Here is a 27,373-nt window from a genome sequence, read left to right on the forward strand (position 1 = left end):
TCCAGCCCATCAGTTCCCTGAAGGAGTCAAAGTCTGCTTTTCTGAAGTCCAGAGTCCGTATTCTGCTGCTCTCCTTTCTTCCTTGTGTCAGGATCCTGAACTTGACCATCTCATGGTCACAGCCTCCCAGGTTCCCATCTACTTTTGCTTACCCACTCTCTGAATGATTATCTCTTCATTCTTTCTGCAAAGCTTCACATTGGATTCTGTAGAGCAGTGTTTCCCAAATTTGGGCCACTGCTTGTGCAGGGAAAGCCCCTGGTGGGCCGGGCCGGTTTGTTTACCAGCCGCGTCCACAGGTTTGGCCGATCGCGGCTCCCACTGGCTGTGGTTCACTGCTCCAGGCCAATGGGAGCTGCTGGAAGCGGCGCGGGCTGAGGGACGTACTGGCCGCCGCTTCCAGCAGCTCCCATTGGCCTGGAGCAGCAAACCATGGCCAGTGGGAGCCACGATCGGCCAAACCTGCGGATGCGGCAGGTAAACAAACCGTCTCGGCCCGCCAGGGGCTTTCCCTACACAAGCAATGGCCCAAATTTGGGAAACGCTGCTCTAGAGCCCAACAGACCAAGAAAAGACAGTGAGATAAATAACCTGCATTTAAATTGCTACATTGCTTTTGTATATCACATCTATGTTTCTGCCATGATAGGTTTACGTCATGTATAAATAAAGTGGATGGGAGCTCCAGGGAGGTTTCCCATCAGCCTGTGCTTGGACATTTGCTCCCACTGCCCACCCAGCCTCTGTTGTGGCAGATATCGCCCCAAGGAGCAAGTCCTGCAGGAAGTGAGAAGCTGTTCCCTTTCAGAGGGGAATAAAGAATACGAACCCCATATTCTCCAGCACGAGACAGGATAGTTACACAATCACAGAAGTCTGGAAAGCTGGTCAAAAAGGCTGGGATGAGATGAAGATTTCTGCCAGCTTAAAATAACACTACCTAACTCACTTCCTGGAACGCAATAGGACAACACTGCCTAAATTACTTACTCATGCCTGAGACTAGATAGGCATAGCTTGTCTGAAGGAAAGTAAACATTGGTCCTTTACTGAAGAGAGTCTGAATAAAAGCATTACCCTCATACCAGCTATTAAATATGCAGCCGCATACACAAGGTTAGAAAATTCCATGGAATTCCCTGAACCACCTTACAGTAATGGGGCTGCTTGTATATGGAGGTGACTGTTTTTAGTGTTTTCTCTTTCTGTGCTTCTGCCTGTGCTTGCTATGGATTTTGGATCAAATCTGTTTTCTTATTCACATTTGTTTCAAGGGGTAGAAGAATGGAAAGTAGAAGAAGTCATTGACTGACTGGCATGAATCACATGGGTTTGGAGTATGTGAGATTGGCTATGGAACCTGAAAGACAGACAGAGGTGGGAACCACATCTGTGCTGATTCCTCCCATTGTTTCTATGGCTGGGTCTACACTACCCGCCTGAATCGGCGAGTAGAAATCGACCTCTCGGGGATCGATTTATCGTGTCCCGTCGGGACGCGACAATTGATCCCCGAATTGACGCTCTTACTCCACCAGCGGAGGTGGGAGTAAGCGCCGTCGACGGGAAGCCGCAGAGGTCGATTTTGCCGCCGTCCTCACAGCGGGGTAAGTCGGCTGCGATACGTCGAATTCAGCTACGCTATTCACGTAGCTGAATTTGCGTATCTTAAATCGACCCCCCCCTGTAGTGTAGATGTAGCCTATGTCACAGTCCCCATTTTATCATGAAATGTCCATGCTACACTTTCTGTCCTAACAGACCCTGGGATTCTTGAATGCATCAAGAAGTAACTCCAGCTACAGATATGGCAGGCCATGCTTCTAGTGGTTAAACACCTCTGACATCTCTCACAAGGTCCATGTGGGAAACAGTGGAGCTTGAACGCACTGGGTATCATGGCATCACCTCCTCTTTCTGCACCTTCTTTCCACTGGAGGGGATTGATCAAGAACCAGCAAATGGGCTGAATGTGCTGTTCTGGGAGTCTCTATATTCCCTCCTTTTTTTTTTTTTTTTCAAGGGGGTATAATGGCAACAGGAGCGTTCATGCTGGTGAGTCAGCTACTCACCAGTGCAAATTCTGCAAACCTACAATGCGGATTGGTGTCTTGGGGAGGAAGGGAACTTTCATTGGGCAGTAGTATCTGTAAAGCACAGTAAAGTTTCCTCTGAGCAGTATTTATATCAGCTTGTGCTAAGGGAAGAATTCTGTTTCTAGGCTGTGTGCTTGTGCCAGCAGCGTTTGAACACAGTGGGGTCTATTGATATTTGTTATTGTTAATTAAGGCTAGAGCTGATAGATTTAGAAATGGAGTCCCAGGTGCGTCAGAACTTCCATGATGAGTGTGAGGCTGCTATTAATCACCTGACGAACCTGGAGCTGTATGCTAGCTATGTCTACCTGTCCATGGTAAATGTTTTTCTTCTTCTTTTTTTTTTTAAACACAAATTCTTGTCTCTTTATGTTCTAAGAGAGATGGGCTTCATTTTCTAAAAGGGTTGTGTGGGGTGTGGGGTTTTTTTTTTTAAGCTTGCTTTCTAAGTCCCTAATTTCTAATTAATTCCAGTTGAGGATAGCATATAGTTTGTGGGGCTACAGAAATCCATTTGTATAAATCTGAGTTGACTATGGAAAGACTAATGTGTTGTCTGCAGAATGATGTCATTTAGAGAGTTTATTCTTACAGGATTGAATGCTGGGAACTTAATATAGCTATCTGAGGGAGACTTGGGAAGTCTGGCTTTGATTCCTAGCTCTAGCCCAAGCTCCCCTGTCATCTCTGGCCTGCCACCTCGTTTCACTCTGTTTCCATTCCCTGTTCACCAAAAGGGATGAATGCTCCTTGGCTGCACAGCCTGAAGCACAGGGAGTGTTTCTTGCCAAGTACAGAGTCTACCAACACAATAGGCTGAAAACCTAGGTTAAGGTCTCTAGGTTGCTATTCTAGTCCAGATAAAATGCCAGAATTTTCTATCTCTCTAGCCCAGGTCAGTAAACATTCATTTGCTATTCTTCAGTCCTACTACTTTGACTGCGATGATGAAGCGCTGAGGCATATGGCTGAGTTCTTGAAAGAGCAGTCCCGTGAGAAGAGGGAGCATGCTGAGAAACTCCTGAAATATCAGAGCAAGCGAGGGGGGGGGGGCTCATTGTCCTGCAGGACATCAAGGTAAGCAACAAAGTAACACTGTCCCCTTAGGAGGGCTCTCACAAACTGGACTTCAGAGAATGGGGTTCGTAGCTGTGCTTGCGGTGTAGTTCTAATTCTCTTCTCTAGGAGTAAGTGATGGGCCTTGTTCAGGCATAGCACTTCTAAGAGTGATCTCTGTAGCAAATTAGGGAGAGCTGCATGGTTCAGGAGCATCTGACTTTGGCCATCTTATGGTAAAGGGTGAGTATGGACATGTGATGATACATGAGCCGGTGTTGGCTAAAAGCACAGAACAGGCTTGCTTACCTGTGACCTGACCATCTACTCCCTCACTTCACAAGCAACTACTTTGTTTTGTATTTATAGAATATGAAAATATAGGGATGCCCAGTGCTGTTAGTGGTGGGGTGGAAAGCTGCCTTGGTTGTGAAATTACACTCTACAGTGAGCATCCTGAGGTGTTTTATTCTCCAACAGAAGCCAGAGTGGGATGAGTGGGGGAACAGCCTGGAGGTCCTGCAGTGTATCCTGCAGCTGGAGAAGACTATAAACCAGGTCCTCCTGGACCTGCACAAGCTGGCTATGGAGAAGAATGACCCTCATGTGAGTATGGTAGTGGAGAGAGTGAAGGCAGTAACTACATGCATTGCTGCTTTGACAGTCTGGGGGGATTTACTTCTCCATCTGAAGCAGCCCTGAAACGGGGGATGTTTGTGGGCAGTAACAATGCATAGATCTAACATCAGACAGTCACAGTATGTTTAATTTCCTACCCTGGGCACAAGGTAGCCAGGCTTTGAACCTATACAAGCTGCCCAGTGCAGAAATGACCCTCACCTGAGTATGGTCAGGAAAACCATGCACACATACCCTCTCCCCCCTCCGTGTTTAAGAAGTCTTCCCTTTATACACAGGACTAACAAGAACAAATCCCTTTTATGCTGCAATATTCAACATGCCACTCACTGTCTTTTACACATTGAGTGGTGAGGGCAGGAGCATATGTTGTATTCCAAGCCAGAGGGTAAGGTGCCTACCTGCCCTTTGTGTGTCTTGAAAACCACTCCTCAAAGGGCCTCTCTCTAGAGCTTCCAAAGCTCAGGGAAAAATGCCAGGTTGATGAGAAGCTGCGCTAGCTTCTGAATTTCTGCCACTACAGGGTTTTCATACCCTGGTCACTGGTGAATGTCCCCACTCTCAAGTGACATGAGCCATTTACTGCACATGAAATTTGAGATAATCTTAATCTCATTGCCAACAGCCCTGTTTCCTAGCTACTTCTATCTGTACAGTGGATTCCACACCATTTACAGTACTAGAGACTCTGAACTGTCCTGTAGTTCATTGTTTCAACACCATTTCTTGGCACAATGCCCAAAATGGGGGTTACTAAATGCCATACTACATACTAGAGAGCAAGAGTGAGTCCATAGACCTAACCATCCTCTGTCTCCTCTTACAGCTGTGTGACTTCCTGGAGTCTGACTACCTGGAGGAGCAGGTGAAAGCCATCAAGCAGCTGGGAGACCACCTCACCAACCTGAAGTGCCTGGGAGTGCCCCAGAGTGGCATGGGAGAGTACCTGTTTGACAAGCTCACCCTGGGGGAGAGCAGCTGAATGGCACAGCAGAGACTCAGAATGCCTTATGCTTCCCTGGAACCTTGTATCCAGGGCAAAGAATAGTTTGACAAATCCTTAAATGCTGAGAATAAAGTTCTCTAATCCCCAGACCTGGACTTGTCTTTGAATAACATAAACCACTTTGTTTCTTATGGGGGAAAAGCTCCCACTATATATGGTGGAGGATCTATTTAATGACTTGTGAAGTGTGATTATACCAAGGGAGTAATTAGGGCTTGATTACATCACCTACTGGCAATCCTGAAACTCTCTGCAATAGAGAAATGGACCAACACAATCTGGCTGTACTACAGTGGTTTTAAAGAGGTGATAGACTTGGTAATGTTGCCATGTGGTGAGAACTGAGCTGCCAGTACCTCCAGGTTGGTGCCAATAACCCAGCAGACCAATTCCATGTGTAGTGTAGGGATTTTTTTTTTCCCCTTTGGAATTACTACCATTCCCCATTACTCTGAATGCTTCACTTAAAACCAGACTGAAGTCTTAAATTCTCTAAGTGGCTTGATTTACCCCATAACAGTGCACTTAAATCTTAGTCTGAATGCTCCTGCATGTGATTACAGAATCAGAAAAGGAAGCTAGGGCTTAAAGGCAACAGAACCTTGACCTTGCACCTGTCTGCTTCCCTTGCTTGTTCTGATATTTCAGGAACTCGCTGCTGGCTCCCTGTCCTTATGAAGGAAACTGCTCCTTCAAGAACTGGGTCCTGTGCCATGTCATCACGATCAAAGTACTAGGACTCTGGGAAAGGACAGGAGATGTGTGAAAACAATGTTCGTTAGCTTGGGCTGCAGAGACAGATTCTTATGTATTAGTTAATTAAAAGAACAAGAGAGGCCTGAACTTAGGTTAGGAGCCCATTATCTTTGACCGTATTTAGCTGTTGCTAGATGATCTCATAATAAGATAAATGTAAGGGAGACGTATCTCTCTACCATCCAAAAATAAATCTTGCTTCTCAGATATGAAGTAGCTTCCATTGTTAACATAATGAGTCAGTCTAGCTTCAGCATGAGAAGGATGCAAGGGGGACTTGTTGGGAATATATCGGAGTAATGCTGAGCACTGGAGACTAATAATGGTAGGGCCTGGCCTGGGGCAAGGCTTAAGTAAACATTGTGGGAAGCAGAGTGGCTGTAAGTATCCTGAACTTTCCAAACAGAGGATGGGGTAGACCTGACTACAGCTGAGACAATGGAATGACTGTTTAAACAATAGAGGCTTACCTAATGATGCTTCAACCTCTTAGCTCATAATGAGCTATCAGCATTAGGTTGTGCCGCAGGCTAATACAGAGGGTGTAGTGGGTCATATCCCACTGTAACAGGAGAAGATTATTGGCTTGAACAGAATGTGTGACCTCAGAGTCGAATGACCAGTACCGCTTCTGGCTAGGCCCTTTGACCTTTTTAACAGATAATCAATATAAGCAGTTTCTCCCTATGCTGTAATCAGTGACCCTACTTAGCTCTTCAGGAATGAAACCAGAATGACTCAACTAATCTGCTCCTGTTCCACAACAAAAATTGGGCAGATGTGTGCTCTTTAAGCAGTTATGTCTGGAGTCTCAAAGCTGCAATGTGGCAGAGGGACTAACGCTGAAGGAAACATCCACAGGTATCTCATACTTTCGATTTGCACAAAGTGACACATCAGACAACCTGATCTAATACTTTCTTGTCCCTATCTTGACAACAAGGTTTACTTACCTGTATAAAGCTGAGATAAGGGTTAGCCCTGGAAATGTTTCATGGCATAATGAGTTTCAGAAGTAAGCCTGCTACCCAAACATCCTCTGGGCAGAGTGATAGAGGGGAGCTAAAAAAAGCTGCAAGAACAACTTTGGCTATCTGGTTCTGCCTGCTCAGGAGTGGGGTAATAAGGAAAATGTGTCCCAGCTCTGGCTGTTGTGGTTCTACTTAAATGAGCATGAGAACTTGTGTAAAGTGCACAGCAGTGTGCAGGATGTGGTGTGTGAATTTCAGAACACTCCAACGTGTTGCGTGCTAACTGCCCTGTGTGGATGCTGCCAGTGTGACCTAAAAGGTACCTACCTGATGTGAATATAGTCCTGTTCGAAAGAGGATGGTTAATGTGAACTAAATACCTTTTATTCACTCCAGTACTGTCCACGTGGGGGCAGTTAGCATGTAACAGTTGGGTGTGCTCTATAATTCACCTTACTCCCCCATAATATGCACTGCTGTGCACTTTAGACAGTGGCACATATTTTCCTTGCTTGTGAACAGACTGTCTGTTCCGACATTAAACCCTAGTGTGAGTGCTGCTGAGGGTAAGATGAAGACATGTCACAGTCTGCACATCTAAATAGTAGTATCCATCTAAACATCAAGAATTAGGAACAAGTCTTCTTGCTGACTGATGGGAGCTTGCTGTGTTAGTTGTGGTGCTTGGAGAGAATAGTGGATTTCAGCTACAGCTCTAGAGTGTAGTTGTTGCATAAGACACTTTGCAAACACAACAAAGGACATTCTCTTTGGCCTGACAAAGGAGTAACGTTGACCTTATAGAACATAGAATTACTCAATTTTTCCACAAATAGGCAGTGGCTACCTTCTCTCTCCTCCTTGTGATAAAGAAAGAAGGCAAGTGGCTTCAGTGGGAGAGCTACATTGGGACCAAGAGGCTGGCTCTCACTGCTGAGTAACACAATGTGGTGCAAAATGTCATTAATCTTATTGCCCACTCTAAATTTTCACGAATCTTTCTTCTACACCACCTGCCCTTCATTTTGTCTGGCTGCTGGGAATTGCGGCACTTGAGTAAGCTGTCCTTCTCCTATGTTTTAGGCAACAGAGGAAGGATGGTTTATGTGTGTCTGGCGTTTGAATAGAACTCAAAAGTTCTGGGTTAATTCCCAGATTTGCCACAGATTTCCATGTGTGAGGGTGTTTAAGATTAAGCACCCAAGTAGTTCTACTGACATCATTGTGTTTGCAGAATGAGGGCCTTAGCACATAAATTCTGAAGACATGGGGCTGGTCTTTCATTTTTCTGTAAGGCAACATGCATTCCTACGGCTGTGGATAAATAAATGCTGCTGTTTCTTGGCCTTGTCACTCAGGCACATAACCATCCATTCTCTCTTTGTTGCTGGACACAGACTTCATCTGCTGTAAGATGCATCACAAAAGCATAAATTACTGGTATTTGGTAGTGAATTCAGGGACTAGTAAGAACCGTACCGGCTCTGCAATAGACATAAGCCATTATTTATTAATAAAACCTAAATGGTATTATGTATCCACTGGTTTCATGACTAAATCCTTGTTTTATCTCCTCTAACAATGAACTGAGTGACCCTAAAGATAGATGTTAGGAAATCACAATGGATTTATTACAGCCAGAGTTTGTCTACACCCCTCAATACAGAACAGAGAGGCTAATACCCTTATCTTTAATTTTCTATGCAAGAAGGCTCCAGAGGGTCTGCTCTCACTTTAATTTCCTATTCTCTTCTATGCAGGAGTGTTCTGGTTCCAGTAACACTCAGGTCCTGAAATGGGAACATAGAGATTATTTCAGTGCCCCAAAAGACCCAGCTCTATCTGTATGTTTTTTCTCTCACCCACACACTTGATTGTAAACTCCATATTTCAGTGTTTCAACGGTCCCCATTTTATTACTTGCAGCAGTGGCATGGGGGGTAAGGCACATCTATTTCCTCATCCCCAGTTAGTTTTCCTGCTTCCCAGTCATTCAACCACTGAGAGATATTTCCTCCTGCTTCCTAGAGATGAAATGAGTAGGGCATGAGAAGTCACAGTGCTGCTTCTGAAAACAAGACCTTGACCAGACAAGTAACAGGATGTCCCTGTGCTGGAACAGACCACATCCAGTACTGGAAAACTGGAAGAGAAAATAGATCTCTGAACTGTGGTTCTGGAAAGTCAGTAAGGTCTAGATAACTGCTGTTCTGCTCGTCAGGCAGGAGTGAGATAGCTGAGGAAGAGATTTCAGATCTTCTTTTATATCTGTACACTTCATTTCATTTGTATCAATATCAATATCTGCTTAAGACAGGGAACAAGAAGGATGAGGTGCAGCCATTTCTTGAACCAATAAATACACTTTAAATAGGCCTTTTTAGTTTGTCAGAGGAATCAGAGAGACTTGAATTTCTTTCTTGCAGAAGATCAATCACAGGCATTTCCACCTCTAATCCTGCTATAGAGCTGATTCAATATAATTTGAGTTGTCAGCCCTACATACCACATATCCACCAGGGAAACCACCAGTAAAAACTTATATTGGGCAGGCTAGGCTGCTCTACTTCTGTCCCTGTCCTGCTGTCTGCTAAACAGTGTGGACCATGTCCTGCCATTACCCTGGTGTTCCTGTCTTTCTCAGTGTTGTGTCTCCTCTACCCACTCCACTGTGATCAAATAGATCTACATGTCCATGCTCCAGTGTCTACAATGATATGCTTTGGGATACAGAAGAATGCTGAGAGATGGGACTCCAAGGCAGCATAACAATCACAGGTATCATGCAAAGCTTCTGGCATTCAAAACTGACAATCAAAAGCAGAATTCATAGAAATCATTAAGCCATGTGCACTGTAGGCACATAGCCGCAGATTCCCCATTCCAGCTGCTTCTCTTCAGAGCAGGGGCTTGTGGGGAAATCACACTTGTTTGCTGCTTTCTCCACAGTAGCTCAAATCTCTTGGTCAATACAAACAAAAACACCAGGGAGGGTGGCATCTGACCATGCTAGTGGAGGAAAACATCCACAAAGCTCAGCAACTCTAACTTGTTTCAGAGCAGCAGATGCCCAGTTGCTGAGTCATGCTGTGGCACTACATTGCTGATTGGTTCCTTGAGGTGGAAGGGATTTCCATTGGATGGCAGAAGCTACCCATCACACCCACACCATGCTCCAGACAGTATTAAAACCAGCTGTGAGGAAAACACTTTCCAGGTCTTCTCTGGGGTGGGTTGTTTCAGCAGTGTGTGTGGATAGAGCTTGGTGAGTGCTCACTATCCTTTCTTCTGTGAAGTGCTGTAATGGAGTCTCAGGTGCGCCAGAACTTCCACCGGGAGTGTGAGGCTGCTATCAACTGTGTTGTGAATTTGGAGCTGCGTGCTAGCTATGTCTTCATGTCTATGGTGAGTCAGAGGTGTTCTTAGGATCTTATTTTCTGTTTTCTACTTCAGCTATTACTCTAAATATTACAACAAACTCCTGTAAAACTTTTTTTGAGGTAGCTAAGGCTTCTTTGTAATAGGAAGAATTATAAATGCTTACTCAAAGATTGTAGTAGCTCATCTGGGTAAATGCTTTTGCAGAGATGGAGTTGTACAAGAGCATTAAGGAACTGTGAGACTGCTTCAGAGGTGGGATTAAAACTCTGTTAACCCTGTAGTACTGCTATTGGATTACACCTATATGTGGCATTTAAGGCCTGTATGGACTGAGTTCTGCACTAGCAAAGATCTTTGACACACCCAGCCAGGCATTGAGATATTAATCTTGTACTTCTTCCCAGTCTTGCTACTTTGAGCGTGATGATGTGGCCCTGAGGCACATGGCCCAGTTCCTGATGGAGCAGTCCCATGAGCACAAGGAGCATGCAGAGAAGTTTCTGCAATACCAGAACAAGCGAGGGGGACGCAGTGTCCTGCAGGACATAGAGGTGAGGGGATGGGGAACACAGTCATTTCAGTGTAGCATCTGATCCATAAGATGCTCTGGGGAGGGACTACTGGAATCAAAGCTGATGTATTGTAAGGAAAGGGTTCAAATTCTGCTTGGCATCATACATTTCTACTTTCTGTAACAACTTCCCATAGATGGACACACACTATCAAGTCAGCTAGGTGATGGGCTCTACCTGCTTACTATGAACAGCGGACTAGGATGCATGTGAACCCTTTTCTATCTAAACATAGGCATGAGCGGCATAGTGAGGGAATAAGCTTGGAGAGCTGTTGCTTAGTACTAACCTGTCCTGGTGGGCTAGATCAATTAGCTGTAATGTCTTGAAATCCCATAAAATGTGTCTCTTCCAGAATTGCAGTATTGGTGTTGGTAGAGACTTCTAGTAGTAAAGGGAATAATGACCTACATTGCAAAGGGGCTGCTGACCAATTGGCCATAACCATATTGGAGAATAGAGGTGAAGAGCAGCAGGACAAATTCCCCACTGGGGCCTAGACATTAACAGAGCTAGAGCAGGTATGGGTTGTGACTAACCTTCTTGGTGGCTATTTCACAGAAGCCAGAGCGGGATGAGTGGGGAAACAGCCTGGAGGTCTTGCAGCATGCTCTGCAGCTGGAGAAGACCTTGAACCAGGCCCTGCTGGACCTGCATAAAGTGGCTACAGAGCAGAATGATCCTCATGTGAGTATAAGTTGGCAGGAAGAATGGAGGTTGTAGTCAGCAAAGTTCAGAATGGGAGTTAATGGAAACTCAGACTTAAAATTCCTGTTTTGGAAAAAACAGGGTGTTGGTAAAGGGACACTCCCCCCGCCCCCTTATCTTTTCAGCTTCTGAACCACTTTATTTCAAACATTTTGTCTTCTCTTCCTTTCTGGCCACACAGTGTGACAAATGAAGTGTTTAAGTTCCTCAGTTTTCTTCCTTCACTTTCCACGCCAACTTCTAAAATGGCTTCCGTCTTTACAGAAGCCATTTTTCCTCTCTCCTTGGAGACCATAGAGGGGCACTAATTGGGGTGGGAATTAATATGGGGTTATACCTGTAGCAGATGGGGGCAGGGGAGGGCTAAAGCCACCCTTTCAAAGTGAGGGCCTAGTTCATGCACCTCTATTTAGCAGTGTTTTCCTCCCTGCTTTACATCAGAGTTCTGAAAGAAGCCCCTTCTGAATTCAGCAGCCAAATATCAATGGCCATAATTCTCATGGATAGGCTCTAGCTACTGTAAATGTTCTCTCACGGTCCCAGTTGTGCCTCATTAGAGTGAAAGGGGCCCAAGGAATTCCTGGACCTAGCAGAACAGGTATAACTGAAGGGGAACCCTCCTGAAAACAAATGGCTAGCTAAATGGAGAGCCCTAAACTGAGGGGGCAACATGTAAAATTAAATGCAGTAGAAAACCAGCAGAAAGGTGAATGTAGAGAACTAAAATGAGAGGTAGCAAAACATCTATTTAGAAATAGAGTAATGTCTGTCCCCATGTCCTTTACAGTGATCTTAACCTACTGCTGTGCAATAAATGAGTGGCATCCACTCTGGGATATCTCTTGCCTACACTGTACAGAATGTTCCTGGTTGAATTCAAAGACTATCACCAGGATGAAATCCTCTCTAATACTTCTCCATTGTATGCATTGTTTAATGATGACTTGGGGTGGATGTAGGGGATCTGATTCCATGTAAACTGCCATTGAGGTTATACTCTTTTATCCTTTAAAATTTAAGGAAGAGCAACCTGTCTTCCTAGTTCCAGGATCTTCCAGTTCACTCATTCTACCTGCTTCTATGTAACATGTACAGTTAGTCTCCCATCTTAACTTACTAACTGTCAAGTAGTCAGCCCTCTCTACTAAGCACATAGGAGCTAGAATAAGTCTTCCTGATTTCTTCTTTCTGCAGCTTTGTGACTTCCTGGAGTCTGACTACTTGGAGGAGCAGGTGAAGGCCATCAAGCAGCTGGGAGACCACCTCACTAACCTGAAGCGCCTAGGAGTACCCCAGAATGGCATGGGAGAGTACCTGTTTGACAAGCTCACCCTGGGGGAGAGCAGCTGAAGTCTGCACTGACAGCTGCAATGTCCAATTGAATATATGAGCCTTTCCATTCCCAAATCAAAAGATGTATAGAGTAATTAAGTGCTGACAATAAAACTTCCTCATCTAGAATCTGTGTGGTATGACTTCAGTGTATGCAATGGGATTTTGGACCACTTGGTGATCACTTGTCCTGGAACAAACCAGAAGAAAAGATAGGATTCATCTAGTAGACTGAACTGGCTATTTTGGATGCTAAGACAAGGAATTAGGTAGAGGCAACATACAGTGATTCCCATGGTCTGTGCACCAGGGAGGGGAAGCCTTTCCTCTGCTAGCAACACATTTCAAACCTTCTACCTGAAACTCTACTTCAGAGGGCCCAAATCTAGACTTCTAAAGGCAATAGTGGTCTGCACCTTTGTGTCTAAGGCTCTATCCTTATTCCTGCCTCTTTCTCTCTTCTCCCTTTTCCCCCCCCTCCCCCAGCTCATGTGACAACCTCTCTTCCAAATAACTTCTTAATTATGTTGAGGGAGGGGCTGACAAATTAGTTATCCTCTAACCACTTAGCTCTCCACCCAGAATTAACTACAGGGGACTCTCCTGTCTGTATCTCCGGTTGCTGAGCTATTTCAACTCTCCTTCTCTTCCTGCAACTAGGGCTGGAGTATGTGGAGGCATTTGAACAAAATCAGTAGTGGGTGACCTCAATATGTATTTCCTGCTCTTAAGCATCTTCAAATCCACAAGAAGGAAAAAGGGGATAGTGATTGTTTCTGCACAGGGATAATGGAAAAGGTGACCCAGTGTCTTCTATTATAGTAGAGAAGAAAATTGTGGGGTCCATAAGTGACTTGCATGGTTATCTGACAGGAGAGGGCTACAATACTAGCTTAAGCTACTGCGGCAGGCAAATCATCACCTGATGATGACCGTGGCTAATATGTAGAAACATCACCCATTTGTTCCTGAAAATATCTTAATTCCTCCTCATAAGCTGTCATATGTCTCTCTCCAGCAATTGGCAGATTCTACAATAGGAAAGAGGTGGAGGGGAAATACACATGCCTAGAGGAACATCAGTGGGGTTGTGGTACTGCAGATCAGTCAATGGGATCTGTGCACAACTGCTATCACTCTGGAGCTATGTTAGTTTATAGTGGCTGAGGTTCTGACCCCAAGTAGCTCCTGCAACTTCTTCACACTTGGTAGTGGAAATTTAACCAATTCTTGGCAGAGATTAAACTTCTCTTGTAAAAGCAATCACTGGAGCTGCCCAGGAAAGGGCATTTCAAAAACCCAAAATTCCACACAGGATGGAAAAGTTCTTTGCTGAATCAGAAGCACAAGCCCCCCTCCCCAACAACAAACAGCACCATTTCTAGCAAAAGGAATGGGTCCTTTGTCCTTGGACACCAGGGCCTGGGGAAGGAGGAGTATGGGGGTGAGGAGCAGGCTGTGGATCACTGTATCTTCAGTGAATGGTGGAGTTGATGCAGACTAAATGTTTGGTGTCTTGATCAACAGTGACTAGACACTAAAGTGGGATGAGTGGGGGGAACAACCTGGAGGCCCTGTAGTGAACCAAAAGCTGGAGAAGATTCTGAACCAGGCCCAGCTGTACCTGCACAAGCTGGCTATAGAGAAGAATGGCCCCCGTGTGAGTATGGTGATAGGGAAATGCAGGGCAGCTTTGAAGAGAATGGTGGGAGTTAGAGTGCACTCTTATGCTCTGTCTCAGGAAAACTCTCCTGTACAGAAACACGGGCAGGAGAAAGGTCTGGAGATATAGCTCTGCTAAAAAGAACTCCTTCCTCTAGGGATGAGTGAAGGATTTTCTTGTGTAGGAGAGAATGTAAAACAACTTAGGATGTGTTTTCTTGTCTTCTACAGTCCACTGGGGGCTTTCCTGCCCTCTTCTTCTGTAGCTGAGAATCAGTTTGGTCTTGCCTTATGCTATTTTGGCTAAACATCTTCCCTCCAGTTGCTTTGCTGCAGCAGAATCATCTCTGGTGTCTGGAGGGGGAATGGGAGATGAGGAACTAAGATGGTGACATGCTTAGGAATAAGCCCCTTCTACTGCACCTGTGTCAGACTTCTTTGGGTATGCAGACAAGTGGCTTACTATCTCCTTGCCTTGGTGAACAACCTTCAAACTAGAGAATGTTGTTCTCAGCTGTGGTTGTGAGAAGGGATGTTCGCTAACAATACTAGTTAGATCAAACATACAAGTGCCAACATGCAACAGTCTGAGGGTTTTCCTTGGAGGACAGAGGGGCAAAGATCCCATAACTCAACATGACACCATAACCTTACAGTGGTGAGCTATGTGTACTGAAATGCAAAGGTGCTATCCTAGATGGAACAAACCCATCTTCTAATCTTTCTTCCCTTTTCTAGCTGCAGCTGTGTGACTACCTGGAGAAGCAGGTGAAGGCCATCAAGCAGCTGGGAGCCCACCTCACCAACCTGAAATGCCTGGGAGTGCCCCAGAATGGCATGGGAGAGTACCTGTTTGACAAGCACACCCTAGGGGGAGAGCAGCTGAACAATGCACATGGGAGGCTCTCCTCCAGTATAGTAAAGCTGGATCAATGGCCATCCAAGTGCTGAGAATAAAATGTATTAACCTGTTGAAATCTCTAAGGTGTCTTTCTTTCTGGGGGTGGGGGATGGGAATCACAGGAAGCATGATAGAGAGTGAGGAGGGCTGCTATTGGAAAGGCTTAGGCTAGATATACATCCCATGTGTGCTCTCCTGGGGGAGGGCCTGGCAGTTGTATTGCCCCTAATGTAATTTCTTTCTGGGTATTGTAGGAAATGGACCAACTACACTTACTCACACTAAGTGTGATATCCTTTATGCCAGGTCTAGGGCTGAAGGCTCTACAATGTCACTTTGTGGGTTGAAGGACAGAACTTCTATCCAGTCCCAGATTCAGTTGTGTAGAAGCTGGGGTAAGAGGAGTGTACAAATAAGTAGTATTGCTATCTGACACAGGGAGGAAGTGTGTGTGTGGGGTAAACAAAGAGCTGGCTTAGAAAAGTGACTGGAGATAGTGAACCCCCTGAAGATGGACCTTGGTTTGCAATTCTTATTGCTCAGCTTCCACTTGGAAGGGAAAATCTGGTGATGTAACTAGAGGGAGTCACAGAACAATGAAGGGATATCTATTAATGCCCTGATTTCAGAACCATTGTGAAGCCACTTTCTGCTCAATTCTGTACCCTCAACACCAGTGCCTTCTAGGACATCAGATGGTGCTAACCAATCGCACCACTTTGGCTTTTTCTGGAACTAGCATGATCCTCCCTAGCAATATAGCCACTAGCACAGAGGTTGCTGATTTTTGTGATGCTGTGTGAAAAAAAAAACAAGTGACTAAGTACGGCTTCTGGAAAAATGTTCAATACACTCAGGCACTGAACCGGGCTGGAGGGGGGAAATGAGGGTCAAAAGATAAGCACTCTGTCCTCATCAAACTATTTTATGCAACTTTTTTTTAGTTTACATTCAAACTAAAGCTTACTAGAGAAGTGAAAAGGATAAAACTGAAACAATGTGTTTTGAACCTTCAGAATGGATTGTTTCAATAATGTCCCATTCAAATATTAAGGAAATTGATATCTTCCCAATAGCTATCTCTTGCTTTTGTCCAATCAGGATTTTCTAACTGAAAAATTGAGTTACAAGAGGTGGGACCTTCTCTAGTTCTAAAGCTAGATTGCTGGGGAAGGAGTAATAGTGCTTTCTGTCTACGTGTGTGTGTAGGCATCCGCAGGGCTGCCGAGAGCGGGTTTGGGCCCCGGTGAAAAAATTTTTTGGGGTCCCCCAGCAAGGGCGGACTGGCTAAACAGGGCCAACGAGGGGAGGGGGGAAGCCGGGGAAGCCAGGCCCTGGGCCCCCTTCTGGACCACCGGGCCCCGGTAATTTGTACCGGCTTTCCCCCCTCTCGTTGGCCTTGGGCATCATGACCATATCAGCCTTGGTTTCTTAGCATTCAGAAGTGGAGGGGAGCTGACCACTGCGGGAGAGGCATCTCTTGCTGCATCCCTACCTCCTATGTCTGACATGTCGGATGTGGCAACAGTCCTGCGCTGCCAAACCATGCCTCCAGCAGCTAAAATGAATGCTCCGAAGGAAAAATTAATCATATTTTCTGTCAGTCTTGTTGCCTCTGCTCTTAAGGTTCCTTGCTGAATTTGCTTTGGGACACTTCCTAGCAGACCCCATAGAGATTTCAGTCCTCTGTGTTGTGACTGTAGGGGCAAAGAAACTCTGGCAGCCCCGTTGGTGATAACTTGGGCACCAGTTTGCACTGGCCAGCAGGCCTGTGTTTTTGTAGAGAAAGAGGTTTTCTGTTGGCGGGGCTCCATAGTTCAGTCTGAAACTGTTCCCTCTCCCAGGGAGATAGAGAGGATGAATTGCACCTTTTTTAGTACCAGGTAAAAATAGCTGTGTTTTTGCAAAAGTCTGGGGAGCTGGGCAAGATGGCTGTGAGGGGGATATTTGTGTTGCCAAAACACCGGAACGTAAGTCACTAATGCATGTTTCGGCAGAATAAGATATTCAAAAGCACTTAAGTGCCATTTTGGAAAGTGATTTAGGAGCTCATGTCCCAGTGCTTTTCAGTGAAACTCACTTTTGAGTGCCTCAGTCACTCTTGGAGGTGGGACTTGGGTGCTTTTGAAAACTGATCCCATAGTGTCTAAGTAAACAGCATGACAGTAAAACGATTAGTTTCCTACATGGTTCTAAACATACAGCTAGTTACCCAAGGTTAGGACATGCTAAGGAAGTGAGCAAATAAAGCTATCAGCTAAGTGACTTGTTCAAGGAGAGTCCATAGCCCCCACCCGCCTCCTACTGTGGCTCTAATGACAACAGGGGATGTCATCTTGATGAGCCAGCCTCTCAGCTGTGAACATTCTCTACAGTCCCACCCACAATGCTGACTGGTGCCTTGCTGAGGAAGGGAATTTCCATTGGTCAGCATCAGCTGCCCATCACAAGCATTCCCTACTCTGAACAGTATTAATGCCACCTGTCTTCAAGTGCAAGTTCTGCTTGCCTTTGAGGGTGTGTTTCTGTGGTGACAGAGCTTAGAAGCTTTCTCATTTTTTCCTGTGCTGTTATCACTATATTTTCTAGGTCTTGAGATGGAGTCTCAGGTGCGTCAGAACTTCCATGCTGAATGTGAGGCTGCTGTGAACCGCCTGGTGAACCTAGACCTCTATGCTAGCTATGTCTATCTGTCTATGGTGAGTCTGTTGGTGCTGTGTGGTGTGGTGGTTCCCCCCCCCCCCTGTTTATTTCTAGCTACTGAGAGTGAAAATATGGAACAAATATGGTGTGTGACCTTGCAGGTTAAATCTGGGTGCTAGTGAGGAAATGGGCAGACTATGAAGTATTTTGGTGGTGTGCTGTGACAAACAGTTGCAGTTGTAATGGGCAGGTGTTGTTGTTGTAGTGAGGGGAAGTTCTTGAAGGGGAATGTCTTGGAATGTGACCCTGGGGAAGGGAAGGGGGAGACTGATTGCACAAAGAGTAATCTCTAGAAGCTTAGACTTCCCTTCTATTGCAGTTAGAGATACTTGCATTGTACCTGGCTAAAGGCAAAGGATGAAGGAGACAAGATGGCTTGTGCCCATATATGGGGGCTTGGTATGTCAATTTTGATATTGACCTGTAGTAAACACCTGATGCGTTGCCTTTGCTGTTCTCTTCTGTCTCTCTAGTCCTACTACTTTGAGCGGGATGATGTGGCCCTGAAGCACATGGCCCAGTTCCTGAAGGTACAGTCTCATGAGCAGAAGGAGCATGCAGAGAAGTTCCTGACCTATCAGAACAAGAGAGGGGGAAGCATTGTCTTGCAGGATATCAAGGTGACCACTAAGGGTGCTTGTTGTTCAGTCTTGCTTTATAGTCTCTGCATCTTGTCAGTCTGGAATGGCTAATGACTGGGAGTGCTGCCTCAGGTCAGACACCCCAACTGGTGGTGTGATCTAGAAGTAGATTTCACCAGCCCAGTACTAAATGTGACTTCCCAGACACTACAGTAGCCTATAATGGAGTCACAGACCATCCAAGTGGATGCTCCAGTTTATCTTGCTATCTAGGCAAGCTGGACTGGTGAATGGTCACTTACACCAATTATCTCAAAACATCCAGTCCTAAGAAACCCATCACTCACTTGGGTTGACTTGTACCCTAGATCTCACACCAGACAATACTAGTAGCCAAGTCTAAAGTTTTTCTAACTTCTTTTCTTGGTTAATCTGCTTTAACCTCTCAACATTTACAGGTGAGTCCCAGTCTAGAATTCCTAATAGTAACCTCTGTTACCATTAGCCAGTTTCCCAAATGTCTCTCAGGGCTACTTAGAATAATTCTGGGGATCTCAGTCCTCTCATTCAGTTATTCTGCTGTTGACTCCAAACAACCCAGAGATGAAGGTGTGTGGGGGTTCTCCCCCTTGTGTCCATACCTGTTGCTGCTAGGGGAAAACCAGCTGACAGCATCATTACCACCACATGGGCTCTTTACCTGGCAGAGAGGGGCATGCAATTGTCACTAATCATCCCACACAATGATCACAAGGGTTAGTACTTGCCTGTGAAAACTCTTCATTTGCATTCCACAAGGATTCTTTCTCATTGGATGGGTTTTTTAGTTACAGGGGTGTATCCATGTGAACGTTTGCTATTCATCTAACATACAGATAAGTGAGAACAAGGCAGATAATGTAATGTTAGTTTTCATGAAGTTTACATTATTAACAATGACTTTGATCTATACAAATGCCCAAATGAACTGGCCTGATTTCCAGCAGTGAGTTTGAGGTCTCTGCTGACAAGGCTTTTGTTAGAGTTGGCACTTGGCTTACTGGCATCCCAGATCTCAAATGCTTATTACTACTGTCTATTAGACAAGGGTAGTGGAATTTTTTTCCAGCACCCACTTCACCTCTTAAATGAAGGAAGCCTACTTTCTTCTTCATGGAGAGTAGACCCTATTCCCTACCTGCAATGGGAGTCAACATGTGAGTGTCTCATGGCTTTGTTTGGGTTTGTATAGAAGCCCGAGCGGGATGAGTGGGGAAACAGCCTGGAGGCTCTGCAATGTGCCCTGCAGCTGGAGAAGACTCTGAACCAGGCCCTGCTGGACCTGCACAAGCTGGCTACAGAGAAGAATGACCCCCATGTGAGTAAGGCAGACAAATACAAAATCATTGGAGTAGATGTTTGGAAGCACTTGTTCCTCTGGGGAAGTCTCTCTCTTGAAGCCTAGAGACTCCCTTCCTCTCCCTTTTTCTGGGGTGGGGGAGATGAAAATGTAAACCAGCTGATGCAGTGTTCAGTTTTCTAATCTGCCCAGAGATGCTCTTCTCTAGCAGGAGAGAGCCCTCTACTCTTTTGCCTCCAGGCTTCTGTCTCTGTGCTAGGGGGCAGGGGGTGTCAAATATTTGGAAGAGGGAATTATGGTTACAATTGTCAACAGTCTCTTACTGGATCTATAGGTTAGATTGCTGGCAATGATGCTTTCATCCTTTTGACTACAGAGCTTCCTTGCTTGGAGGGTGTGAGAAGCAATATTAACAACGGGAGTTGTCCACATAGCGCTGAAAAGTAATGTTTCACACCCTTCTGACATGTGCTGGGGAGAGGTGACTGATTTTCCCCCTAGCTCACTGAGACTCTTACTTGAATCTAAAATTCTGCACTGAAACATAATGGAGTATAGTTGAACTGGAATTAATATGCCTCTTCCTTCCCTTGCTTGGCTGCAGCTATGTGACTTCCTGGAGTCTGAATACCTGGAGGAGCAGGTGAAGGCCATCAAGCAGCTGGGAGACCACCTCACCAACCTGAAGCGCCTGGGAGTGCCCCAGAATGGCATGGGAGAGTACCTGTTTGACAAGCTCACCCTGGGGGAGAGCAGCTGAACTACACACTACCAGCTGAGTGCCATGCAGATCTCTAGGTCTTCATAGACAAGGTGTAGCAACCTAGGGCCAGGTGCTGACAATAAAATGTTCTATGCATCCACTATCCTGTGTCTTTGATTTGGTCAAGATGACTATTCCTCTTCTGCATGCTCTGTGCAGATGGGATGACTATTATGTTGGGGCATGGCAGTAGGGTCCTACTCACCACTTCTTCTGATGGCAAGAGCAGGGTGTGAAATGCTCTCCTGCCTCTCAAATATTTGAGACTACCCAAAGTTTGATGTTCCATGTTGCCATAGAATAGTATCTCTCACAACAACCTACCCCAAAGATGGCACTACCCCAGTAGCTACTGATCTTAGCTGGGATGGGGGGCAGGGAAACCCAGTTAAAATCTCCACTTTGCCTGAGTCAGAGCTGGGCCTCAACTGTGACTTCTCCCACCCTAGGTGCCTGTAGTAACAGTTAGACTACACTGGGGTTAGTCTCCTTTGATGGCTTTCATCAGAATAGGAGAAATCTCTCTTCTTGAAGCTGGTACTACCCTGGACTTTGTGGTCTAAAACCACTGTGACAAGGCCTCCTGCTGGTTGTGTGGCACCACTGCACTCTTCTCCCACTACATCCCCTCCATCCTTTACTAGGTCTCTGAAGTAGCCTCATCCTCTACAAAGGGACCTGCTTAATGACTCATTTTTCCCCCCATGAAGGGTCAGCTAGGTGCCACAGCTCTTAAGCAAGAAGTTCACCTCCCTCTGACTCACGTCTCCTCAGCTACTCCAACTGTCCTTCTCCTCCTGCAGCTTCTGTTAGAGGCACACAGCTGGGCTCAAATGAAATTCAGATCCTACCATCCCCCCCCCCCCCCAGTGTTAGAAAATGTTGGAAACCTGCCCTATGGGGGGAGTAGGGGTAAACAACTGTAGAGTTAGTGTAACCAATGCTCAATGAGGGTCAGCTTAGGGCAGCAGTGAGCCATGTTATTAACCAAATGCCTATGGGAGCCTGCTGTGGGCTTAGTCAAGTTAAGGTGACTTACTTTCATATTACTAAAGAGAGGGAGTCTGGTTCACTTATTTACTCTTGTTTGGATGTGCCCTGTGTCCCACAACTTTGTACCTAGTTATCTCTTGCTATAACTGCCTGGTCCTGCTCTAGTGGCAAGAGGGGGGTGGGGGAAACAAGAAGCAACTACAGGACCCCATGGGGCCTGTGGTACTACAGGTCACAGGCAATGGGAAGTCTTACCTGTAAACAAAGAGCCAGGTATGCAGCAGATGTAATTCAATGCAGCTCTGCTAAAGTTCAGTCCCAAGATAGTTAGGTTTGCACTTTTAATTTTATTCTGGGAGAAGAGAAAATATTAGGCCATTGCCCATTGTTTGATTTGTCCTATTTAGTAGTGCAAGAGCATTAATCTTTAGATAGCCCCATTCGCACAGCAAAACCCCAAAGGTCTTCCCCAAGCTATGAAGAAGTGCTAAGCTGCCACTAACATCCTGCTTACCAGTGAGTGAAAGCCAATAGTTGCCCACCAGCAGCACTAACTGTCAGTTTTGAAGACAGGCTGGAGGCTGTATTATTGTGCCAATGGAAAAAGTAGGGAGAACTTGAGAGGCATGGCATGTAATGATCCAAGCTGAACACAGCCCTGCTCTTCTAACAAGGACTTTTTCCTCTGTCATGACTTCTGCAGAGAAGTACCCCTGGTACCAAGGATAACATCTCTCCTTACTGGCACCTCATGGACAACACTTGAATGGTTTTACTAGCTGTAGTGTGGGGGGGGGGGCACATCTTGTAATCCAATGACACTAAAAGGGACTAAACCAAAGGGAGGGTGGGGTGGAGAAGAAGCAAACTGCCCTAGGAGACATAAGGAGCAAACTGGCCAATCTTTTTTTTCTCAACTTGAGACAATTGCTCAAAAGAATTTATTTATCAACTATTATTTGTATTCTGCAGCAGCCAGAGGCCAAAAGCCAGGACATTCTAGCTGTACCCAGCTCTTTTAGACAGAAGGGAGGTGCCTGAGGGACAGAGTTTGGTTAATATTTTCATTTGGCATCAATTTAAATAAGTCTTCAATAAAAGGCAGAAAAAGAAGGCACTGCTGCCTTTTCTTGGACCCCTACATCTTTTTTTAATGACAGCAGGGGTGTTTGTCACAGAGGTACAGAAGCCAAAATTTCTCTTTCTTTCAGATACTAGATCATAGATGTGACCTCACCTGCTGTTTTTGTTCAGCCCCAAGAGCTGCCCATCTGACCCCCTGCAGATGTGCACACCATGACAATTCCTGGTGGGACCTCGATCCGCAATCGCTTTCCTAATTCTGGTGTCTGCAAAGGCAGTAGTGTGAAATATGTCCTGCCATCAACCTGGTGTTCCTGTCCCAGCAACCTCTCTGTGTCATATGTTCACCACTCTCCCTGTGACTCCCCCATGTCCATACTACAGTGCTGGGCTACACTTGGGATCCAAAAAAGAAGTCTGACTACACAGAGAAGGGACTGTCAGATGCATAACAGTCACATGTATCATGCCAAGCCTCTGACACCTAAGGGCAGAATTCAAAGGAAACATTGACTCATGTGCACAATTAGGGTGACCACACAGCAAGTGTGAAAAATCGGGATGGGTGTGGGGGGAAATAGGCACCTATATAAGAAAAAGCCCCAAATATCAGGACTGTCCCTATGGTCATCCTATGCACAATAGGCATCATTGCCCCAGACTCCTGATGCCACTTTCATCTCTTCAGAGCAGCTCTTGGTGGGGAAATCTGACATATTGGCTGTTTTCTGCACATCACAGCCAATTCCTCAGTTATCAGACATAAAGGAACCATGGAGTGACCTCACTGTAGTCCTCTTGGAGAATATCTACAATCCCCAGCTCCTTTAGCTGGGCTCAGAGCAAGAGAAGAAATGTCACTAAATGAACCTTGCCCTGGTGGAAATGCTGCTATAGCCACACCCACAATGTTAACTAGCCCCTTGCTGGAGAAGGGAATTTCCATTGGCCAACAGCAACTGCCAATCATGCCTACAGCCTTTCTGACCATTATTAAGAGCAGCTGTGCTAGGGAGAGATAGTTTCTCTCTTTTGCTTCAGTGGAGGTTCTGTTTTCACAGAGTTTGTGGAGAACTGTGTGTCATTCTTATCTAGAAGCTTTTGTTGGACTGGCAAAGATGGAGTCTCAGGTGCGTCAGAACTTCCATCGGGACTGTGAGGCTGCTGTCAATCGCATGGTGAACTTGGAGTTGTATGCTAGCTATGTCTACCTGTCCATGGTGAGTGCTTCTATTTCTCCTGCTGCTCTCTATTTGAAGATAATTGTGGCCTAGGGTTGCAAATGGGCATTGCTGGAGCATTTTCTTGCTCAGGTGTGACTTTTCTGCACAACTTGGTTTTCTAGTCTGGCAAGGATCTCCACACAAAACAAATAGTGTAGTAGTGTGGGGGTCTGTCTAAAGACAGATGTGGGAAGTTGCTCTTCCTACAGACTGGTGGTAGTGGGCTTCTCCCAGAGTTGCTCTAATCTTAGGGGATATGTGTGTATTGCACTACTGTAATTCCATGGCTCTGAATCGCCTGCTATTGGGTCTGTTGTAGCCATATTAAAAATATTGTCTTCACTAATGGGTTTGTCCTTCTCCCTAGTCTTGCTACTTTGACCGTGACGATGTGGCCCTGAGGCATATGGCCCAGTTCCTGAAGGAGCAGTCGCATGAGGAGAGGGAGCATGCAGAGAAATTTCTGACCTACCAAAACAAGCGAGGGGGACGCATTGTCCTGCAGGACATCAGGGTGAGAAACTATATAAAACGGGGTTTCTGCCAAAAATTTCTCTCAAACTAATGAGTCCGGGGGGGAGACAACAACTAGAGGCATCAGAGGCTGCAGTTTTCATTTTAGACAATGTTAATTATCTATGTGCCAAGCCTTTCCCCCCCAAAGGTATAACAGACAGCTCTCCTAAATCATCTACTTAATACAGGTGCATGCAGTTCTATAGTCCTGGTATCCTGCTTGGTCCTTTACCTTTTTTGTATATTAACATGTTACTTAAAGCTCTAGTTCCCATTGAGTAGATCAAAAAGATGCTTCCTACAGAAATAACAATTTTTAGCAAAAGAAATGGGTACTTCTCCTTTCCCCATGCCCTGGTGTGCAAGGAAGAAGTGTCAGGGTGAGTAGGCAGTGGCTCACCATGAACCTTCAGTGAGTGGTGAAGTTGGTTCAGACTGACTGTTGCTTGTTGTCTTGGTCAATGCTGAACAGAAGCCCGAGCGGGATGAGTGGGGGAACAGCCTGGAGGCCCTGCAATGTGCCCTGCAGCTGGAGAAGGCTATAAACCAGGCTCTGCTGGACCTGCATAAGCTGGCTACAGAGAAGAATGACCCCCATGTGAGTATAAGGTAGTGGGAAGAAAGGGGATAAGTTGGCAACTGCATGGAAAGAACATCTTGGGGTTATGGGCCTACTGGCCAATCACTTTGTAAAAAGGAAGAAATATTCTGAGGCAATGGAGCTGTAGTGCAAATGTTAACAAACTGTTGTGTGTATAGACCACAGGTCATCTGAGCTTGATGTTCATCCAGGGCCGGCTCCAGGCACCAGCCCACCAAGCATGTGCTTGGGGCGGCACCTGGAGGGGGGCGGCGCGGCGGGGCCCCGGCCGGGCTCGCCGCCCTCCCCCCGGCGCTCCGGCTGGTTGTGGAGAGCGGCCCCGGCCGGGCACTCTGGCCGGTCAGGGAGAGCAGAGAGCCCCGGTCGAGCTCTCCGCCCTCCCCCACCACCCCCCGGCGCTCTGGCCAGTCGGGGAGGGCAGAGAGCCTCAGCCGGGCTCTCCGCCCTCCCCTGCTGTGCTGGGGGGGGGAGGGGGGCGGCGGGTGGCTTTTTTTTTTTTTTTGCCTAGAGCGGCGAAAAAAGCCAGAGCCGGCCCTGTGTTCATCCATTCCCTTCACTGCAATATTTTGAGATTGTACCTGAATCAAGTCTGGAAGCCACTGCTGTATACTACTCACTTTTGTGCCAAGTCAACTTGTCTTTTAAGGAAGCTGCCTCTCATAGCTGGGAACTCTGACCAACAAGTCTCCCTGATGGAAAAACAGGGTGGCTTTTTTTTTTTTTTAACATGGTGTCAAACCTCCTCCCCCCCCCCCCCCCCCACACACACACACCAAAAAAAGCTTGAAAACTTACACATCCACAACTTAAGTGAAAATTTAAAACTATTTTTCTTTTTGCCCACTTGTGATTTTCCCTGTGCACCCCCTCCCCCATTGAAAGCAATAGAATGGATGCTGTCTAGGTGCCCCCCCCCCGCCCCTCTATACTCTAATATCTTCAAAGCTCTTTGTCTCTGAAAAAGGAGTGAGACAAGAAAAGTGGGGGTTGGAGGTGTGTCTGGGTGAAAGGTTGCTGGGGAGTAATTAACTGAGGTATGAACTGATCAGCTAAAGCAACCCCTTCTGAGGGAGGGCCTAGTTCATGCCACTGCTTTATATAGCAGCAGTCTCTGTACTTGGCTCGGCTAAGATGAGCCTCGAAAGGAGGCACTTCTGAACTGGGCAGGGGACTGCTAATGACCAGAAGCTATCATGGGTTAAGTTCCCGCTATTGCCAAATGTTTTCCAGTGGATTAACTGGGGCCATCCAAGAGGATGAGGAAGGGAATGATGGGAAAGGAGCCTGCCTGGAAGAGCGATACTGCTAACTAAATAGAGCAACTTACACTAAGGGGTGAACATGTAAATGTCAGTGCAGTATAAAACTAGCAGAAAGGGCAGTATTGAATTGAGATGAGAGGCAGCAAAACACATGTTCTCAGAGAATGGTGTGTGATGTCTTCTGTATTCCTTGGTCCTGTTAGCAGGCACTTAACCTGCGGTGAATGGCATCTGCTATTGGATATCTAGCCATACAGTATAGAACGATGCTGGATGAAGTAAAAAAACCATCACCAGTATGAAGCTCTTTCCCAGCTAACATTCTCTAGGCTAAAGCCCAAAATGCATGGGGGGTAGCTATAGATTTAAGGGGTGTGTGGGGAATATGGGCTGTAGGTAAATGTTACACTTGAATGACTGCTCCAGCAAAATATCTCCTGGCTAAAACTTGAACACCCGTTCTTTCCAGTCCCAGGACTCTTTCCAGTTAAAGGTAGTGGATTTCAAATACTTGTATTCAGTCCTTTCTGGTCACACATCGTGATGTGTGACCAGAAACAATCTAAGATCTGTTTCTGATCTGAGAGATTGAAACAAAATGTCAATTTATCTTGCAGCTTTGGGACTTCCTGAAGTCTGACTACCTGGAGGAGCAGGTGAAGACCATCAAGCAGCTGGGAGACCACCTCACCAACCTGAAGCTCCTGGGAGTGCCCCAGAATGGCATGGGAGAGTACCTGTTTGACAAGCACACCCTGGGGGAGTACAGCTGAACTACTTACGACCAGGGATTCTTGTCATGCTGGCTGTTATAAATCTGAATAAAACTTGACTTTCAGCTGCAATCTGGTATCTGCTCCATTTGTATGGGGGAGGGGATCAGGCCTCAGCAGAGGGTGCAGGAAGTCAGATGGAAAAGTAAGGATGAGGAATTGTTCCCCTGGCTAGCAATCATGCAGTGTAGATCTAAACTTGGGCGGTCCCTTGAGTAGTTTATACTCAGCAATGGGTAAAGTAGGTGTGGAGAAGAAAAGGCTGGGTCTTGATGTAAGAAGTGGTTAAGAAAACGAATCCTTCCTAGACTTGCACTGGCATGGCTATTGGCAAAAACAGGCCCTCTAAACACCATTCTATGCATTTACTGTATTTTCTGGCGTATAAGACTACCTTGTAACCCAGGAAAATCTTCTCAAAAGTCGGGGGTCGTCTTATACGCCGGGTGTCGTCTT

General features: G+C 46.0%; 3 protein-coding genes across 4 annotated transcripts; all 3 read left to right on the top strand.

The window, feature by feature from the left end:
• Window positions 1–9,715: 9,715 nt before the first annotated feature.
• Window positions 9,716–13,146, top strand: LOC101939527 (ferritin heavy chain A-like). The gene is made up of 4 exons (XM_005289773.2): window positions 9,716–9,929; window positions 10,310–10,456; window positions 11,039–11,164; window positions 12,380–13,146. Exons 1-4 carry the CDS (start codon window positions 9,828–9,830, stop codon window positions 12,533–12,535), a joined length of 531 nt encoding a protein of 176 aa, XP_005289830.2. The 5' UTR covers window positions 9,716–9,827; the 3' UTR covers window positions 12,536–13,146.
• Window positions 13,147–17,571: 4,425 nt separating this feature from the next.
• On the top strand, window positions 17,572–20,797 carry LOC101939802 (ferritin heavy chain A-like). The gene is made up of 4 exons (XM_008166932.2): window positions 17,572–17,779; window positions 18,257–18,403; window positions 19,596–19,721; window positions 20,308–20,797. The coding sequence occupies exons 1-4, from the start codon at window positions 17,678–17,680 to the stop codon at window positions 20,461–20,463; spliced, it is 531 nt and encodes a 176-aa protein (XP_008165154.2). The 5' UTR covers window positions 17,572–17,677; the 3' UTR covers window positions 20,464–20,797.
• Window positions 20,798–23,549: 2,752 nt separating this feature from the next.
• LOC101937990 (ferritin heavy chain A-like) lies at window positions 23,550–26,989 on the top strand. 2 transcript variants are annotated; one of them, XM_005289951.4, is made up of 4 exons: window positions 23,550–23,762; window positions 24,133–24,279; window positions 24,754–24,879; window positions 26,762–26,989. In XM_005289951.4, exons 1-4 carry the CDS (start codon window positions 23,661–23,663, stop codon window positions 26,915–26,917), a joined length of 531 nt encoding a protein of 176 aa, XP_005290008.2. In that variant the 5' UTR covers window positions 23,550–23,660; the 3' UTR covers window positions 26,918–26,989. The 2 variants fall into 2 exon arrangements, with proteins under 2 accessions (XP_005290008.2, XP_065423075.1); XM_065567003.1 differs by having other exon boundaries at window positions 23,563–23,672.
• The last annotated feature ends 384 nt before the right edge of the window (window positions 26,990–27,373 follow it).

Source organism: Chrysemys picta, chromosome 14 (assembly GCF_011386835.1).
Source record: "Chrysemys picta bellii isolate R12L10 chromosome 14, ASM1138683v2, whole genome shotgun sequence".
Taxonomy (NCBI): Eukaryota; Metazoa; Chordata; order Testudines; family Emydidae; genus Chrysemys; species Chrysemys picta.

Bases quoted from the DNA above. Each gene is read 5' to 3' on its own strand.
- LOC101937990 (XM_005289951.4), top strand. From the start codon at position 23,661: ATGGAGTCTCAGGTGCGTCAGAACTTCCATCGGGACTGTGAGGCTGCT. The intron at 23,763-24,132 runs GTGAGTGCTTCT...CCTTCTCCCTAG, and splicing joins GCTATGTCTACCTGTCCATG to TCTTGCTACTTTGACCGTGA. The intron at 24,880-26,761 runs GTGAGTATAAGG...TTTATCTTGCAG, and splicing joins CAGAGAAGAATGACCCCCAT to CTTTGGGACTTCCTGAAGTC.
- LOC101939527 (XM_005289773.2), top strand. From the start codon at position 9,828: ATGGAGTCTCAGGTGCGCCAGAACTTCCACCGGGAGTGTGAGGCTGCT. The intron at 10,457-11,038 runs GTGAGGGGATGG...GCTATTTCACAG, and splicing joins GTGTCCTGCAGGACATAGAG to AAGCCAGAGCGGGATGAGTG. The intron at 11,165-12,379 runs GTGAGTATAAGT...TTCTTTCTGCAG, and splicing joins CAGAGCAGAATGATCCTCAT to CTTTGTGACTTCCTGGAGTC.
- LOC101939802 (XM_008166932.2), top strand. From the start codon at position 17,678: ATGGAGTCTCAGGTGCGTCAGAACTTCCATGCTGAATGTGAGGCTGCT. The intron at 17,780-18,256 runs GTGAGTCTGTTG...CTGTCTCTCTAG, and splicing joins GCTATGTCTATCTGTCTATG to TCCTACTACTTTGAGCGGGA. The intron at 19,722-20,307 runs GTGAGTAAGGCA...GCTTGGCTGCAG, and splicing joins CAGAGAAGAATGACCCCCAT to CTATGTGACTTCCTGGAGTC.